At 35.8% G+C, this 20347-nt stretch overlaps 1 protein-coding gene across 6 annotated transcripts in view; it reads left to right on the top strand.

The window, feature by feature from the left end:
- The window catches only part of Pwwp3b (PWWP domain containing 3B), a 35756-nt gene extending 16431 nt beyond the window's left edge, over positions 1 to 19325 (top strand). For all 6 annotated transcript variants that reach the window (XM_048796823.1, XM_048796824.1, XM_015497939.2 and 3 more), the window contains 3 exons: positions 11915 to 12047; positions 14257 to 14434; positions 15435 to 19325. In XM_048796823.1, coding sequence (XP_048652780.1) covers positions 15649 to 17727 — 2079 coding nt within the window. In that variant the 5' untranslated portion in view covers positions 11915 to 12047; positions 14257 to 14434; positions 15435 to 15648 and the 3' untranslated portion in view covers positions 17728 to 19325. The remainder of the gene's footprint in view (positions 1 to 11914; positions 12048 to 14256; positions 14435 to 15434) is intronic.
- Positions 19326 to 20347: the final 1022 nt, after the last annotated feature.

Below are 20347 nucleotides of genomic sequence, written 5' to 3'. Positions count from 1 at the left end.
AACAGACCCCCCCCCCGCCCCCCGCCACTGGGCCTGCAGGCTCCGGCTGGAGTCCCCAGACAGAGGCTTTTGTGGTGGTAAACCTGCTGGCACCTGGACCCCAGGCTCTAGGCTGATGTCCCAAAATGGGTGCATCCATGTGCAACCTAACTTGGGGTCTCCCCCAAAGCAGTCTTCTAGGATGATCAGCGGTGGTCGGGGGGGGGGGGCGTTGGTTGTCAGCAGGCAGAGTGGCGGCTGCAGCTGTGCTGCTGCTGCAGCCGTGGGGGCAGTGTCACCAGGCAATCTCCAGGTGTCAGCAGCAGTGTCAGCTTCAGTTGCATCCAGGGGAGTGGTGTCTTCTGTGGCAGCAGCACCCAGAAAGAAGACCCCCCAGGCAACCTCAGGCTGGTAGCAGCGGAATCAGAGGGAGCAGCAGTGGCTGTAGTAATGCAGGCAGCAGTTGATTGACAGGATATTTCCAGTTCAGCAGCAGAGACCATGGAGGTAGCCTTGGAAGTAGCGTCTGAGGTAACCGAGGCAACAGGGTGCCCAGAGAAGAGACCTCCAGGCACTGCAGTGGTGTCTTTGGCAGCAGTGTCTTGCATCTGCGACAACATTTTCTTCATGCTAGGCAGCAGTAGTGATTCACAGCTCCCAGTCAGCCATGGAGTCTTGAGGGGAAACAATCAGTGCTCTATAGGAGACTTTGTTGGCAGTGTTTTCTGTATATTGTTTTGTGTTTTCATATCACATAATGTCTACAGAACACATTAAATATATTTTCCACTATGATATTTTCAACTTATGATGAGTTAACTGGGATGTAGCCCCATCACAAGTTGAGGAACATGGGTATGCTAAACCCCTATAAAGAAATTAAACAAGTAGTTGTAATGGTGGCCACTTACTTCAGACTTGCATGTCCCAGCCAACTACCTGACTCTTAATAAGTCCTTGACAATACATAGCAATGACAGCCATCCAAAATCTCCCATTTCTTAATGAAGTTATTGTGTTGTTACCTGGGCTAGTCTAGGAGACACAGATCCAGGTATCTATGTTTGGCTGTCTTGAGTAGGTAGAGCAGCACTGGCAGCTTAGACAAGTTAAAATAGGATTCCCATAGAATAAACTTTGAGAGACCTCACAGTACCAAAATACTCAGTATCAGAAATGGTGTCCCTGATGTATTTTCCAATTCTCCTTGACAACTTCCCATCAAACCACAACATACACATTTATTCCCTTTTGGTAATAATTGTACTCAGAGCTAAATACTAGGACATAATACAACTGCTTCTCTTATTTTGAATTTTTAAATATTTTCTAAAACCACAATATGTTTTTTGGTCTGATGCCAAGTATTTATTCATCCTTTATGCATTTTGTCTTCTCCATTTTCCATTTTCCTTCTGCTCTGACAGAAGTTATTCCTTTGGGTATTCTTTTTTATTTGTTTTTTCTTTTTTTATTGAGCATCCTTCAGTGTCAGCTATCCAAAATTATTTATTCAAGCTTATTTGTGAATTTGCAGAAGCATATGAATAAGCCACAGAAGGAAGAAACTATTAAGTAACCCTATGGCAATAGAGGTCTCTAAAAGCAACACTTTTCTGGTTAAACTAGGCAGTCAAACACAGTGACATAAAGACTTTTCTAGATGACTTAAGAGCTCATCCATTCATTTCTGGTCTGTATCCAGATGTGCCAATGAATTATACCCATATCCAGTTATTCTGTGTTCATTTTGAACTTTTTTTTTCTTTTCCCCTTCCTTTCTACATCCATATCTACCTCTTGCTACAAACTTAGATTGTAACTAAGCTTTTAAAAATTATTTTAACTTCACAATATATTTTGATATCTGGTAGCACCAATTATCCTTTTAGTCCACAAATAAAGTTAAACCTGGATCTCAAATCCATGTCTTTGTATCTGTTTTAGAACTTGAAACATACAGCAATCTTGCCATAATGACTGCCTGACAAACTGACATTTAGACTGAAATTTGATATGTAATAGTATCTCTTGTCTCATCCTGAAAGGTACTGATGAATTCCATTTATCAGAGTGGTGATGAGAATGATTTTGATCTTGCTTGGATGTTTTCCTGCAGGTTGGCAAGATTTGATGATAGTACTTTTTTTCTTTAAATTTCTCAAAGCAGATCTAAGAAAGGTCTTTCTCATTGCTTGTTAGTGCCAGGAAGAACACTGTATTTGGATACCCAGAGTATAATAGAACTTTGTATATGCTCTGTCATGATGGTGTTTTAAGGCCCTCATAAACCTTTCTTTAATTTTATCCCTTTAAGAAATTTTCCCATTCCATCATCTTGAGTATTAACTCCTAATAGTTTTATCCATTGGCACTCTAATTTTTACCTTGCCTACAGAATACAAAGTTCCAAACATGAGAACTTTTTCCCCTTGAAATCTCTAAGTCACTGGTTGCTTTTCTTTTTCTTTTATACTTTCTCTGTCATATATTTGGTCAGAGATTATGGAATCCTTTTGACACTAGTAATGTTTCATTCTATGGTTTGCCTTTTTTTGCACTTGGAATATTCATCCTTTGTAAGTTTTTATTCTCCTTTATATTTTTCCCCTTCAGGTAGCTTGATATTCTGTCAGTGGGTATTAATAAGATTGAACTGTGTTTACAGCCAATTTCCTTTGTTATTTGTGTATGCCTCTGCCTTAAGTGTTATTGAATATTTTGCATATTTGTTAAATGTCTAAGATTTCTTACTGTGGCCCCTGCATGATGTTTGTGATGTTGTAACTACACTTAATGCACTAAATATTGACTTTTATTCTATAACCAGTTTATCTCTTGTGTTTCATTCAGCTTCTGTTTTTTCACTGGGGACTTATTTTAACCTAATTTCTGTCACCAGATTGTAGAATTTAGCATCTATTCTTTGTTTCCTTCGTATGTTCCTCCTTCCTTTGCTTCCATCCAAGTAGTTAAGTGGCATATGATAATTTCAGTATAGTTAAAAGCTCTGCCACTGTGGATAAATTTCATAAGCTAGAGGATTTTTATATCATCAGGTTTCCTGAAAATTATCATGTGCTAGCCAACCTTTCATGAAAAAATATAGTGACAATATGAACTTACAGGAGGAGTTATATAACCATGTCAAAAATCAGGTGTCTTAGATGCCTCCTCTTTACTTTAAAGCAAATTCAAAAGTAGAAGTTAATAAAAAATTGAAGAGATTGAAGTAATTTGAATTTGTAATATATTCTTTCTGTATTCCAGGGAATATTTTACACATAACTTGTGGTTACCTACAGCCTTCTTTGGCAGTCATTGATCCAAAGTACAAATCAAAATATCTGTATGTATCCCCATTACGCTCAGAATAAAATACAAGTCTTTTTTATAGGTCCTATTCTAATTAGATGCCTTTTTAAGACTCGGGTTTATTTAGGTATGATTTAGATACAGTTAAATTCACTAGCTTATTCAGTGCATAGTTTGTTGAGCTTTGACAGTCATGTAACTACTAATGCAATTGAGAAAATATTTCCTTAACTCAAAAATGTTCTTTCCTGCCCCACTGTAGTCAGCACCCTCTCTCCACCCCAATTCCTTGACAACTACTGATGTGATTTTTGTCCCTATGGTTTTTCATTTTCCAGGATATCATATATATGGAATAATAAATTAGGTAGGCTTTTGCATCTGGATTTATGTGTGTGTGGGGGGGGGTTATTCTTCACCCACACTATTGCATGTATCAGTAGCTGATTCCGTAGTATAGCTGAGAAGTATGGATGTTCTAGAATTTGCGTATATATTTATCAGTAGCTTTATAATTTTTGGTGATTGTGATTAAAGTTTTTAAACATTCCCAAAACAGATCTTTGTGGGTACCTAATTTTCATTTCTTTTGGGTAAATACCTAGTAGTGGGATTCTGGGTGGATTGTAAATATATATTTAACTACATTAACAACTGCCAAACTGTTTTATAAAGTGGCAGTTTGACATTTTCACATTTCCACCAGAAATTTTATAAGAGTTTTAGTTGCTCTGCATCATTTCCAGAAGTTGATACTGTCAGGTTTTCTTTTCTCTTTAATATCAGCTGTTCTTATAAAGTTGTTAATGATATTTCATTCTGGTTTTACTTGAATGTCCTTAATTACTCATAGTGTTAAACATTTTTCATATGTTTCATGTTTCATATTTTTTCATACATCATCTTTGATGAAGTGTCTAAATAGAATATAAATACATTATTTTCTATTTTTAATTGAGCTTCTAATCTTACTGAATTTTAAGAGTACTTTATATATCCTGGATACACGTGCTTTATCAGAAATATGTTTTGCACATAGATATTCATTTGATTTTTTTTTGAAAAGCAGTTTTCAAGTTCGATTTGTCTGTTTTTTAATAGTTCATGCTTTTTGTATCTCAGTAAGCCTTTGCTTCATCTAAGGTCTCAAAGACTTTCTACCTTGTTCTCTTTTGCAAATTTTATAGATTCGGGGCTTGTATTTGGTTCAGTAATCCATTTTTGAGTTAATTTTTATCTGTGGTCTTAGTTAAGGGGTCAAGTTGAATATTTGTGCTTATAATGTTCAGTTTTTCCTGTACCAATTATGGAAAAGACCACCATTTCTCCATTTAACTACCATTTTCAAAAGTTGATTGACCATATTTGCTGATCTGTGTTCTGTTGATCTGTATGTCAATCTTATGCTAATTAACAACACTGTCTTTAATACTGTAGTCTTAGTGTGAGTCTTCTACCTTTTGTATTTCCTTCTAGAATTTGTTTGGCTCCTATAGTTCCTCTGTTTTCCATATATATTTTATTTATCTTTTCAATTTTTACAAAAAATTTGCTGGGGTTTTGATTGATATTGCAGTGACTCTGTAGATAAGATGTATTTAGAGAGCCAGGTCCAGTAGCACACACCTGTAAACCCAGCAGCTGGGAAGGCTGAGTCAGGAGGATCTCGAGTTCAAAGCCAGCCTTAGCAATAGCAAATTGCTAAGCAACTCAGTGAGACCCTATCGCTAAATAAAATACAAACTAGGGCTGGGGATGTGGCTCAGTGGTTGAGTGTCCCTGAGATCAATCTCTGGTACGAAAAAATATATTTAGAGGGTGGAAAAATATCTTAAAATTTGTGAGTATTTCAGTCCGTGAACATAACATACTTCTACGTTTATTTAGATGTTTAATTTCATTCATTGGTATATTAAGTTTTCTACATAGAAGTCTGGCACATATTTGCTGGATTTTTTTTCTTCCTTAGCATTTCCTGTTTTGAATTGGCACACTTTTTTAAACTTTAACTTTCAGATTTTATTGTAAAAAATAAAATTAGTTGTTTTATATTTGGTGATACTATTAAACTTATTTATTAGGTCTAGTAGCTTTTATCTTTTTTTTCTTTTTTGATAGATTCATTAGGATTTTCTACATAGATCATCATATTGTCTACAAATAGTTTTACTTCTTCCTTTCCAATCCTTTTTTTTTTTTTTAATTTCAGGCCTTTTTTATTGACTAGGATCTTAAATATAATGTCGAAGAAAGTTGTAGAAGCAGAAATTCTTGCCATATTCTTGATTTTATTAAAAAGCATTCTATGTTTCACCATTAAAATACAATGTTAATTACAGAGATTTTTTGTAGATACTTTTGATCAGGTTGAGGAAGATCCTTGTATTTCATGGTGTGTTTAGTGTGTTTATCATAAACATGTACCAAATGTTATTAGATGCTTTTTCTTCATCAAATGAGATGCCTTTTCCTCTTTTTTAGTATACTAATAATTGTGAGATATATCAGTTGATTTGTTTATGATAAACTGTCCTTACATTTCCAGGGTAAACTCCACTTAGTTATACTGTCCTTTTTCTGTATCATTGGCTTTGATTAATAGCACTTTGTTAACAATTTCTCTGTGTTTATGAAAGATAATGGTATGTAGTTCTATACTTATCATATGAGGTTATTTTTCTGGTTTTCTATCATCTTAATGTTGGTGTTATAAAGTATTCTGGAGTTTTTTCCTTCCTTTTCTCACTTCTTTATCATCTGGCTTACATAACATAGTTATTTTTTTTTCAAGTACAGCTTGGAGTGACAGAGGTTATTTCTCCATGATTTTCCATCCTAAATTTTCAGCAATTCCTTCACACCTATGCTACCAGAGAAGGGTCTGTCTTCATCCTCTTGCCCATTTCTCAGCAATAGGCTGCTGAGAGTATTAGGCACTAGGTGCCTGGTAAGGCAACGAGTTTTGTATCTTGTCCTGTCCAGCCTCAAATTTACAGAGACCTGTGCACCTGGACCTTGAGAATTGGGACTACCTTGGCATCTGTCTTTTCCCCCATGGCAGCTAACCTCTGATTTGTATCTTTTGTAAAATGTATTTTCTTGCCTCTGCCTCAGCAATAGCTGACCACTGATTTTTATTCTTGTAACATCCTGGATCCAAGAGGATTTCCTGCTGTTCCTTAAGGGTAGAGGGGTTTTGCTTCTGCTTTTCTCCCAGCAGCAATGGATATCTGCTTTTGTCCTGGGGATGAGAAAGTTTCCTGTTATTTCCCTCCCCAGGCAGACGAGTTTTGTCCCCACTGCTCCCCCAGAAGCACTAGATTTTTGCCTTTGTCCAGGAAGAGATTTGCTGCTTCTCCTCAACTGGTTTAACACTTTTACTCTCTGTAGAAGGGTTTGAGTTTAAGTGTTTGAGATATCTGTCTCTTCACAACAGCAGCTTGTGTCTCACAAACCTGAATCAGTGGACACTTGAGAGAATGTTTGGAGGTTCTACCAAGGGAGCACATCTACTCATTTGCACTTGACCAAAAAATGGTCCTTCTCTATCAGAGAAGGTTGTCCTTTTCCATCAAAGGCACAGGTTCAGGAAGGATGCACATGGTTCAGTGAGGGAGGATGGGACCTACCTAGCCAAACACATCAGCCATATCAACCCTGGTGATCAGTAGGGTGACAGATGTGACAACCAGATCACCTTCGTAGTGGAGTCATTAGGCCTCTTGTTTATTCCCTAATCATCATTTTGAGTTTCTGGTTAAGAAACATAAAAAAGAACCAGGCAATGAGTGAATAAGTGTTGGAGACTTCAGATATTCCAAACTGAAAAGCTAGCCCATGCTTTATCTCTAAAAATTCACCAATCACCAAGATTTTAAGTGATTTCCTTTTACCTGCTTGTATGGCAGATACCTTGTGTCTCCATGCTCTGGCAAAGATGAAAGACATCCTGCTTCTCTTTAAAGGGCTGGTTATTCTTTGGTATTCAGTTTAATTAAGTTCTCTGGTAAGCTGAAAGAAAATTATGATTTTGTAAGATATCTAGAGATTTATAATTATTAAGTTATTGGTGAGATTTTCTTAAACCTTTTTATATACCAAATGAAAGTGGGACTAGTGATTTTCAATAGTGTATACATGGGTGTTACTTTTGTTTCTACTAAATATGCTTTAGGAAAAACAGATGATTTCTAAAGTTTATATATAAAGGGTTTATATAATGGTTATTATTCCATATTTCTAATTATTATTTTATTTTTTGAATATAATATAGTAAAATCATACTTGAAAGTATCATATACTATACTCAAACTTTTTTGTATGGAATTTTCTGGATTTTAACATGTCTATGTTTATATAAACATATCAGAATCAGAAGACAAAAGTTTCATCACCCTCACAACTTCTTTTTGCTGTCCTTCTATAGCTACACCCTCCCCCACATATACACCAGGGAAAACTAAACTTTTACTTTTGCTGTACTTTCATCATTTTTTTTTTGTACTGGTGATTGAACTCAGAGGCAATCGACTACTGAGCCACATCCCCAGCCTTATTTTGTATTTTATTTAGAGACAAGGTCTCACTGAGTTGCTTAGTACCTCACTTTTGCTGACACTGGCTTGAACTCATGATCCTCCTGCTTTAGCCTCCCAAGCCTCTGGCATGTGCCACTGCACGTGGCTACTTTTATCATTTTAAAAAGTCATATAAATGCAGTCATAGAGCATTGTGGCAGACAAACCTTAAAAGACCCACCTCCTTGTATAATCTCTTCTGCTTGAGTGTGGATAGAACCTGCACCTTGATTCTTTTTTTAAATTTTTTCTTTAATTTGTAGATGGACACAATACCTTTAATTCATTTATTTGTTTCTATGTGGTGCCGAGGATCCAACCCAGTGCCTCACATGTGTGAGGCAAGTGCTTTACCACTGAGCCACAACCCCAGCCTTGCTAATCAATAGAATTTCACAAAGATGATATAATGCCACTCATCCCATTGATTGTTAGGTTATATTAAACTCTGTAATAGCTAAATGTATAGAGAAATAGGAGAGAATAAGAGAAAGGGAGGAGGGAGGCAGGTTAGATGCAGAATCAGGGACAGCATTTTCTAAGTTCCATTGGCTCCTGGCATATAACTATTTTAAATACATGTGTTCCTTCATCCATTCATCTCATACACATTCACAGAGTATTTTCCATTTACAAGGAGGAAGATACAAGTATCTTAGTGATTAAGAGCATAGAACCTGGAGTCAAAGCAGCAGGGATGTCAAAGAATTTGACATGTGCCAAATACTCTCTGGATATCCTTGTAAAAATTCATTAACCTCTCCAATTCCTCATCTCCAAAACGAGGATACTCATAATATCCGCTATTTTATTCGATTTTGTGCTGCTATAATGTAATAGTTGAGGCCGTATCATTTATAAACAATAGATATTTGTTTAGCTAACAGTTCTGGAGGCTGGAAAGTCCACAACAAAGAAGTGCATCTGGTAATGGTCTTGCTGTGTCACTGCATGGCAGATAGTATCACATGGTGAGGGAGCACACAGAAAGGAAGAAGGGCGCCAAACTCATGCTTTTATCACCAACCCACACCTATAATCACTAACCCACTCTTGTAGAAATAGAATCAATGAATCTCTACATCATGTACACCCACAAGACTGGGATCCTAATTAGAATAAGATATACTCCATGTTTGCATAAATAAGTCAAGTTATACTCTACTGTCATGTATAACTTAAAAGAACAAAAATAAAGCAATAATAAATAAAAATAAATAAATCCATATTCACATTGGCCCAATAATCCTATTTAAATTACATAGAAATACTTAGAAAGGATTAGTTCTACAATAATAATGACTTTTTTGTTTGTGGTGATTATAAGATCAAGTACTTCATTCTACTATTAGAAACAAACTGGAAAACACAGTGACTTAAGTAACACAGAAGTTCATTGTTCCACCACATCAAGATTGAAATGAGGTGGTCCCATTATTCAGGGGCTCAAGATAATCCATCCCTAGTGAGTTATAACCTTTTTCTAAGTCACTTCTTGGTTTAGAATGGTTGTCCTAACTGTATCTATCATGAGCAATTTCTAGAAAGTAAGAAAATGGAAGGAAGTGAAAAAAATTAAAAATATAAATATAAAATAAAAAAATTATTTATCCCCCTTTGATTAGAATCTAATCTTCACAACAATATTTGTTTGTATTTGTAAACAAGAAATTCCATGGTGTGCAGTGAGAAAGTCTGGAAAAAATAATATTTTAGGAGCTCATACTGCCACCTAGAATATAACTGGGGTTCTGCTCATGAGGAAGAATGAAAAAAGTGGATATTAAGTAGGCAACTAGCAATTCATGCCCAGTTCATTATAAATATGATACTGGATTGTAGAAAAGCATTAAACAGATAACAGAAATATATTTTTAAAAATGTAAGAGAAAATGTCCTGTGGCAGAGAAAACCAAACTGTTAAATTATCTTCAGGGTAAGACAAGGACAGTATATTCCCCAGCCTTTAAGGCAGTTGGTGCTTCATACCCGAGTTCTGGCTAGTGGACTGTGGCCAGCAGTGTTGTTTGCCAGACCTGTCCCTTCAAACCATCCATAAGACTCTCCATCCTCTCTTTGTTGACTGCTAGCCAGTTAAAAAGAATGCACTGAAGGACTTCATGGCAAAAGAAGATGGTAGAGCCATAAGGATGGAAGATAATTGGGTCCCTTAGTGACGACTTAGAACAGTCCCCTCTGGCCACTTGATTACATACATTGAACTTTGACATCAGCAAAATACACTTTTTGATGATTGAGCCTCTGTGATTTAAGGATTATTTATAGCACAAACATTACCTACTCTAATTGTTAGAGCCAAAAAAAATATACCAGCCAAGAGATCACCTTTATTAATTCATTTCTATTTATTGTTCTAACATTAATGTTTATATAAATGTAGATTTTAAAATGTAATAATATAAATATGAGTAATATTATGTATTATGTGAAACAAAGTCCAAATAAAATACTTCATCCCCCCCAAATTATCGATACTGTTACTTAAAACTTGAATTTCTACTTTAAATCAGAAATATAAATTTAATGCAGGAGAATTTTGATGAATAGATGCATAACATATATTTCAGGGGTTGTGGCTCAGCAGTAGAGTGATCTCCTAGCACATGCAAAGCCCTAGGTTCAATTCTCAGCACCACATAAAAATAAATAAAGGTATTGTGTTCAACTACAACTAAAAACAAATACTAAAAAAGTGTTTCAGATATAGAAACAAGTAAAGACATGTAAATTTAAACAAAATTAGTTCACCTCACATTGAAATGCTCAAATGAAAAACAACAACAAAACAGAAAGGAGAAATTTCCAGTTATTGATGAGGAAATATGAAATGGGTATTTTCCTGCCAAAACAATGATGTTCAACCTCTTATCAAAAATGAACATGTATTCTGGGAGCTTAGCTCAATGGTAGAGTACTTGCCTAGCATGCGTGAGGCACTGGGTTCAATCCTCAGCACTGCATAAAAAATAAATAGAATAAAAGTACGGTTTCTGTCTACAACTATTTTTTTTTAAATGAGCATGTATGTGAAGAATTTGTTGAAACCTCCATGAAGGGTTCCAGAGGAGAACTGAGTAAAAGGGGAAACATAATATGTCATGAAATAATAAAATAATAATAAAAATAATAATTTTTAAGAAGTCAGTTCTCCCATAAATAGTGGACAGTTTTAATACAATCCCTATCAATTGTAGGCGTCCTGTGTTTGGGATTGGGGTCTCTGATAAACATAGTGATTGTGGCATGCTTGGTGGCTAGGAAGTTTCTGTGCAAAGGCACAGAATGCCTGGCTGCTGGGAACTTCCATGTAAAAGACACGGGATGCCTGGCCGCTGTAGCAATGTTCTTCAGGAGGAAGCTCTGTGTTAAGGGTTTTATCAATTTCGACCTTGATCTTAGGCACATAACTCCTGGGAATAGAGAAACTTGCTTGCTCGATAACTACAATGTTTCACCAAGCTCCGGTGCTCCTGGATCTGTGTGCTTAACAGTAATTTTAGACAATGAACTTTCTTAAGAGCATCACAAAGCTCCTGACATTGCATTTTGTAACTGGAATGGAACTGCAAATAAGCAACCTTACTGATACTCTAAACAATAACGTAGTTATGGTACTAATGACCAAATGTAGCCTACTGGTATAAATAAATGAGGCTGCTTGGTCAAGCAGTCACTTTCCTGCCTCTGCACCTTGTCTCTCTGTCTCCCTTTTTATTTTCCTCACAATCAATACCTTAGCAGTCGTGTTTAGTGCAGTTTGACAAAGCTGGGTTTTAAATTTACCTGTAGCAGTAAGATGCTAGAGAAGGCAAGAAAAAAATGTAAAAAATATTTAACTGTGTTTTTATCATATGGTAAAGTGATTTGCTGCCTCTTTTCTTCGAGAAATCACCCACTGAAGTATTTGAATGGAAATTAAACAGACACTTGTTGCCATTTCACTTTAAAGTTCTTTTAAAAGGAACATTTCCATACTTCAACCTTTCAGCAGTTTGTCTTGGCGTTTCTGTCCTTTAATTCAGGGAGGGGCCTTCTGCTCTTCATCTCAGCCAGTGGGTGGAGCCTTCTCTGAGCTGCTTGGCAGTGAGCTGTGCCTGGCCAGTCTTGGGGGAGGAGCTGCATTTCTCCAGGCTGCAGCTGACAAGAAGCTTCAAGGTAATGGCTGTCTTAAATTTAGTTATTTTCCAGTGACTTCTGAGGGACCTAGAGTATAGATGTGAAAAATAGGGATGATGGTCTTGGAGTGGTAGGAACGGAGTGTGGTTTTGCGAGAATTACAGGCATTTTGAAGGAATTAGTCCTCTGGAATTTTTGTATCTCCCAATGTTTATAAGTCCACAGTGGGAGAAGGGGTGATCAGATTACAGCCTCTAAATTAAGGCTTCAGTCAGTGCAGCGTGGCTGTTCATACTAATTTATTGAGTTAGCATTCCATGTGTATATTGCTAGACATTATGTTTCTGTTTGAAGTTTTAAACATTTATTGATTTACACAAAAATTTAACTGACAAATGTTTTGACAGCATGCATGGAAATACTTCTGTAAATTGATTGATACATAAGAAGACCGTGTGTCACATATACATGAGCATGGAAAGGAGATCAAATATGTAGTTGAGTGAAGATACTGACACATAATATATACATGTATATATGGGTGATTAGAAAGAAATCTGTGAGAAAATAAGCTCTTTTTAACATTCAGCATTCCTGGGTCAGTAGGTTACTATTTAAATACTATTTTATAACCTATTTCCATATTTTAAGAAAGGATTTCTTCATGATTGTTTTTATAATCATGAAAGAAAACTTAAGCTAGAACATAATATCCATTTTGTTTCAGACACATAAACATTCATAGACAAACACACAGACATGCTCCCATAATCCCCCGCCTTTTGCCAATAGTGGAAATTTTCCTGGACCTGATCAAATAGTTAGCCTGGTTGCTGTGTTGACTATATTCCTGTGTGTATCCTCCTTGCAGCTCATTATTTCAGGCCACAGATACAGTTATGGTCAGCAAGAACCATTTTTCTGTATCACCTAAGTTAATAGTGAGACACAATATTTGGTTTATTTGTATAAGCAATTTAAAACATTATATGGGATGGTAAATCCACATAATGGAATATTATGTATCTGGTGAATACAAACATGAATCTGTACATGTGAGTTGAAAATGCCTGAGAAATAGTTTAAGATGAAAAATTAAGTTATAGAATAGCATATAGTATATGATCTCTCCTCAGAATAAATAAATATACTAGTTTATATGTATATATGTTACTGTCATCTATGTAACCAAATCTGGAATTGCATATCTGCCAAATTACTAATAGGATTATTTGTATAGTTGGAGAAACAGAGATTGCTTTACTGTTCTCTATTTTAAAAATTAATAATATATACTTATTTATTTTTCACATCTTAAAGGAAATGTTGAGCTAAAATATAGTAGTCTTGAGAAAATTTCACTTAAAATAATTTATAAAACATCATGTGGAAAATATTTATGCTCTTGAGTGAAATCTAAGGCTAGTTTGAAATGATATTTATCTATATATGTAAAATAATTCTAGAATGATACATGCAGAATAGTCATAGAGGTTGTTTGTATAGAATTATAATTTCTTTGGTATGTATATTTTTGCATCTTTTCAATTTTAAGGGTTTCTGGGTGTTTTGATAATAAGAAACATTATGTTTGAAGACATATATTCCTGTTATAATCCCATACAACAGAACCATTAAGTTTAGAATAGAGAAGTCTAGAAGCACTAGCAGGCTCCTGGCTGGCTAGAGTAGTTCCCATACTCTTCCCATAAGAAAGATCTAGTAGTGATTCAGGTCCTCCCTATACCTTCTGGGCAGGCTGCAGTTCTGGTTCTGGTCACAAGATGTTGCTTGTCAAACAGCCTAAATTTCTTCCAGGCAATCATTTTTTTGAAGTAGGCAAAAAAGCAATGAAATTATTTTGTATTAATAGATAGCATATACAGTGTAACTGTGATTCCATTGAAAATTTTGTGTATCAAAAAGAAAGAAGTATACATGATAACTGATGGATTCAATAGAAAATCTATACTCTGACTTGTAGAACAAGGTAATTGTTACTTCCTTCTTTCCTATTTCGACCTCACACTTTTCCTGAGAGACATGATTTCATCATGAACCAAATAATATAAATGTGTCTCAAAGAACATTTCATATTATAAGGACATGACATCTGCATCAGGGATAAGATTTCACTTTGTCTCTGTGTTTCAGAATGACATACTTGATAGTGTTTTGATAGGGAAATTTCCTTACATCTTTTCCATTTTATTGCCTTGATCCCCTGTCTTCCTTTTGGATATCCTAGGTTAATATCAGAGTTCCATGAGACCTGAGCAATCTGCATGTGATTCCAGGTGAGCCCCAGAAAGACAGTACAACAACAGAAGTGCCCAGCAGGGTGAAGGCTGTGCTAGACAAACAGTTGGAGTAAGAATCAAGACAGCTGTATTACAGGACCAGACTACCACAATTCTTGTGGCAGGGTAAGACTATTCCCATTTCATGCAATATTTCACATTAAACACTTATTGAGATCATGAAGAATATTTTGCTTCATGCTTTGCAGCTATGCACTTTAAACTAAAAAAAAAACACATTTCATATTAAAATCGCATTCAGTTGAAAATCTGAGGTATAATTCAACTTGATCCTTGTTCTCTAGCCATAATATTTGTAATTAATGTAAGAAGTTAAAATGTCTCAACTTCTCATTTTGAGAATCTAATGTATAAAACCCCTAAGCAAAAATTATGCAAGAGGCTTTTCAGGTGTCTACCCAAGTTTTCAGACAATGATCTGGCTCTCAAATACTTGAAACCACTAGATCCAGTAAGTGTTCATAGTAGCCATTCTGAGTCTCTGTCTTCTGCTTATGATTTTTAGAAGGTCAGTATGTTGTTGTGTAGATGCAGTAGGTACAGACCTTGTTTTGTTTGTCTGGATGCTTTGGTAGAACTTAAAATTTATAATGCTGTGTATTTGGCTAGTATACTAGTTCTCAACAAGTTCCTCTTGGACATGTAGCATTGAAATCATTTGAGAACTTATTAGAAATATGAATTTTTGAGCCCAACCCAGACATTCTGATTAAGACTTTCAGGAGGGTGCCTAGAAATCTAAGTCTTCCAGATGATTCTGATACATATTAAGTTTGGAGACCCACTGCCATAGGTCAAATAGTAGAGGGATAAAAATATCAGAGTCTAATAATATAAGTTTCCTGAAACACCACCATAAGCCCTCCCCCTATGCCTACATGTATACACATAACTCCTTAATAAATATGTGCAAGTTCTTGAATTTGACATATTGTAAAACAATTTTCCAGTTCCTATCTCCCCTTAAATTATGCTGCATTATTCACTGTCTGATCTTGTATTGAGCATTCTTATCTCTAGTTTATTTCTTCTTGGTTTGCAATTGCTCATATTCTATTTTGACAAAATAATTTTGTTTGCTGATACTTTTTTCCCCCCATTTCAGTATCTTCAGTATTGTCCTATTCAAACAACGTGTTCACGAATCCTGGGGTTATTGTAGTGGAGAAGACAAAAAAGCTATAAACTCTTTGTAGTCCTAAAACAAAAGAGACTTTGTTGAGAGTATTGTTTTGGTAGGAACTGTGTTTGCAGTAACAAGGACAGCAAGCCACCTCAACCTCTGATAAGAGCTCCTTGGCACACAACTCAAAATCATCATGGAAGCTGAGTATGTCCTGTGCAATTGGAAAGACCAATTATGGCCAGCGAAAGTTTTGACCAGATCTGAAACTTCATCAGACAGTAAGAGACAAAAGGCAATTTCCCTAGAAGTTCAAATACTCTCACTAGATGAGAAGATTGAAGTGGATATCACAGAAACAAAGATTCTTGAGAAATCTCAAGTTGAAGCCATTGCCTCCTCTCTTGTGCTACAGTCAGAGGACAATGCCCCACCTCAAGAGGAAACAGCTTACAGAAGATCACTAAAAGTGGCACTGGATATCCTGAATGAGAGAAAAAAATTGAATCAAGCAAGCATTTCACATGAAGAAGAGACCATTGTGATATCTGACAATGAACCACAAAAGCTGTCTGATTCACCCCCTCGTAAAAAGTATCGGAGGCATGAAGAGGACTTACAGGAGTCTCTTGAGGAAAATAAAGACCCAACATCCCTGATAATATCTTCAGAGAGTGGTAATTCCCTGCCTGATGATAAATCACAGGTGAACACAAGTATTGATACTCCGAGTGAAATGGAAACAAAGTCATCACAGAACCCCATCTTCCAGACTTTCCCTTCACTTTCAGAAGATGATGATGAAAAAGAGAAGAAAAAGATTGACACATCAGCAATTTTATCTGTAAGTTCCACAGTCAAAGAAGAGGATGCACCTGTTAAAGATGAAAAGTTTGTTCCATCTTTGTCATCAGATATTGTCACTATGCCCAAAGCTTTGAAAGAAGAAGAAAAAGACATATGCTCAGAGACCCCTGCTGTTTCCTCTGAATGTTCTACATTCTCAGAGAATATTGAAGATCCTGGAGAAGGTCCTTCAAATCCAAATCCATGCACAGATGCCACCCAGGATCAACCTTCTGTGGAATCAGAGACAGGTGCTACAACATCCTCTGCAAGTTGTTCAGGGGAATGCCAGGCTTCAGTTAGTGCCTCTAACCCTGTCCTGGATTATTCACTTCTTGTGAATAATGAAAGAAGTTTTCAGAGGCTGGATTTAGAGGAACTTGAGGAAGACATTCAAGCTTCTGACAAGTCACCGAATCTAAATCCTGTTAGTGCTTCTGCACTAGATGACAATGAGGAAGATGAAGAACTCCCACGCTTCATTTTAAATTATGAGCCACGTTCATTTGAAACAGGAATGATAGTCTGGTTTAAATATCAAAAATACCCATTTTGGCCAGCAGTGGTAAAAAGCATCAGGCGTAAAGAGAGGAAAGCAAGTGTGCTTTTTGTTGAGGCAAACATAAATCCTGAGAAGAAAGGCATTAGAGTACCATTCAGAAGACTAAAAAAGTTTGATTGTAAGGAGAAACAAGCACTAGTGGATAAAGCCAGGGAGGAGTATAGTGAAAGTATCGACTGGTGCATTTCATTGATTTGTGACTACAGAGTTAGAATAGGTTGTGGATCTTTTACAGGCTCTTTCCTTGAGTACTATGCTGCTGACATTAGTTATCCAATCAGGAAAGCAATCAAACAGGATACCTTCAGGAATCGATTTCCAAAGCTCCAGAGTGATGATACTGTGGAACAAATGGTTGTGACTTCCCAGACCAAGAAAATGGCCTTCCAGAAAATTCTCCCTGACAGGATGAAGGCTGCTCGGGACCGAGCCAACAAGAACCTGGTGGACTTTATTGTGAATGCAAAGGGAACAGAAAACCATCTTTTGGCCATTTTAAAAGGCACCAAAGCATCCAGATGGCTGAAATCATTTTTGAATGCAAATAGGTTCACACCCTGTATTGAAACATACTTTGAAGATGATGATCAGTTGGATGAAGTAGTGAAATATTTACAGGAAATCTACAAACAAATAGATGAAAGCATGCTGACTCGGATAAAACATGACAAAATTAAATTCATCCTGGAAGTTCTCCTGCCAGAAGCAATTATTTTCTCAATTTCTGCTGTTGATGGATTAGATTATGAAGCAGCTGAAGCAAAGTATCTAAAAGGGCCTTCTCTCGGCTATAGGGAAAGAGAATTATTTGATGCAAAAATCATATTTGAAAAGAGACGGAAACCATTAACAAATGAAGCTCATTAAATATCCCAAGAGTCAAAATCATAACAAGGAGCTTTTACAGATGTTAGTTTAAAAAAAATCTCATTTTAACAGTTCTGTCTACAATGTAAATATTTTCTGAAAAGGAAAGACTTTGAGCAACATGTTCACTTTTTTTTAAAGATCTCTAGGATCTGCAGAGATCACTACATGTTTATTTTCTTATGCTTCTTCAGAGTCAATTTCATCAGCATATTTCAGAATTTTTACTTTCAAATACATTTTTAGAATGCATAATTCCTAAATGATTTTTAAAAGAAAGTACTCTTTGGTTTTATGACATTTTTGTGTGTATGCTGTATAAGAAAATGCAGTATGCACAATCATTTCAATATTAAAGTTGCACTGGTGTTAGATATTAAGCAAGATAGTTAGAAAAGAAGTCTAAAAGAAACATGATTATATTTTTTTGCTTAATTTTTTATAAAATACTGGGTTTTCTCTTAAAATAGTTGAATTATTTTTCCTGCCATGCCTATTTATTTTTGGAAAAAAAGTATCTCTAAGACATAGAACCAAAGATAGATGATAGATAAGCTTTGCTGCATATTATAACTAACCACAGTTGCTTTTGCAAAATAGTCTAAAGTTAAAAAATAATTTTTATGCATGCAGTCTATATTTGTGTGAATAACATTTCAGCATGCAGAAAATATTTCAGCAGCCTTGAACAGGATAACCAATTCTATACTTCCATGAAATTCAGTTTTGTTCAGTGTCTGTCCTCAAAATGGTTGAATAGTTTGTTAAAACAGACAGGCTTTTGGCTGTCTTCATAACTAACCAAGAGTAGATCTTCTTACTATAGCTGTCTGACCACATGTAAAAGGCAGCTACAGTCATTGTAACCACAGTCTGGTCACTCTAAAGTCCAGACTTACTGCTTAAGAGCCCATGTAGTTTGATGCAAACTGTAGAAAAAGCAAGCACTACATTCTGAGTCTTATTTCAAAATATGTAGTCATTTGTCTCAAATCAAGCAAACTTTAGCATCCGGCTTATTTGTACAGAAGTTCCCATTGATTCCAGTACTAATATGTCAACTAGTAAGTCATTCCAAACTATCAGAAGGAGTAGATGGACCAAAACCTGGGAATTTGGAAATGGATCACAGAAAAAGCCCCCATTGGTTAAATATGGCAATTACCGAAATATAGTTAAATATAGACAATCGATAGGATGAAGCAGATGAATATATTCTAACTCAAAACAAGATTTTTGTGAGACTACATCTTAGAAAAACTAGTTTATTGTTTTTAAAAACTTGTTATGATAAGAAGTGCTGAAGACTTAACATGAACCTGTCTACAATTTTACATCTTCGAGTAAGACAGCTGTTATTCTTGGGCTCTTGTTATGTGTTCACATAGCTACATGTGTATCTAAAATTTTTAAAAATTTGGTATTTTGATTTGTAATAAAACCATTATTTCCTTCACTTTGGATATTTACTCCATACTCCAGATTATATAGCTACATAAGTGATGTGTTGTGTTTTTTTGGAATTTTTGCTTTTTGTAGGTGCCATCATTTTAATGTTTGTTATAAGTTATGATTCTGAATAAATATTCATTTCCATGGTTGATTTTGTGTTATTTTAGAAAAAAGCCTTCCCAATTTTATGTGCTGCAGATCCCACAAAATCTTCTATGGATCCAGCCTGAACTAATCCAAAATAGTTTCCTCATGGCCTTGAAAAGTATTTGAAAACATACCATTACCACACAATATGTGGACTTTATAATCTAGGAAAACACCCTTATTCATGCTATAATACTGTGTCCCTCTGATTCCAATGTATTACCCACTTCAGCATTTTCATTGAGTTATCTATCTCCTGGTTCTAATATTTTACCACCTAATTTAATATTTACTACCTCATTTATAGCCTTATGAGGAGAGAAAGTGATAATGTGGTTTAATGGTGTGCCCTGAGGTTAGATTACAGGGCACACAGAAGATATTATTCCTATAAATATTCATGTAATTTTTAAGATGATTACAATGTACAACCTCATCACAATGAGAAATATTTTATTAACCTTGTGGACTGACTGCCTGTATTCGAAAACCAAAGACCCTTGTTTCACCCTATTTGAGAGTTCCTGGGTATCTGATTTGGGGTAAAGAATGAGCATTGGATCTCTCTTGATATGTCATTTATCTTGTGGCATATGTTCAGGTGAGGCAGGTGTGCTTCAGACACATCTATTCTCTTTGAGTAGGTGACTGAATGGTATTTGGGTTATGGAAGAAGATGGGTTTAGCGTCCAACTGAATGGGGACTCTGATTACTTCTAGCCTGAGTAGTTGTTAAGGAAGGCTCTAAGATTGCCCTAAGCTGGGTCTCTAGCATAGGTTTGTATCTCTGATGGGAAAGACTGACCCATCATCCACCCTAACCCATTGGATTTAGAAGACTCTCATTTTCAGTTATAAAAGACTGCTGAATATGAGGCCCAGAATCTGTTTGTAAGGTCTGTAGGACTTCAGGGAGACAGCATCCATAATATTTATAGGTATCTCTATCCATTTGTCTAGGTACCTATCATCTATCTATGATGAGTAGAACTCTGAGACCTGGAATATAAATTAATGTAAG

This window comes from Marmota marmota, unplaced genomic scaffold (assembly GCF_001458135.2).
Source record: "Marmota marmota marmota unplaced genomic scaffold, marMar, whole genome shotgun sequence".
In the NCBI taxonomy this organism is placed as follows: Eukaryota; Metazoa; Chordata; class Mammalia; order Rodentia; family Sciuridae; genus Marmota; species Marmota marmota.
The sequence above is the reverse complement of the archived record's forward strand: the minus strand, read 5'-3'. Positions and strand labels throughout refer to the sequence as shown.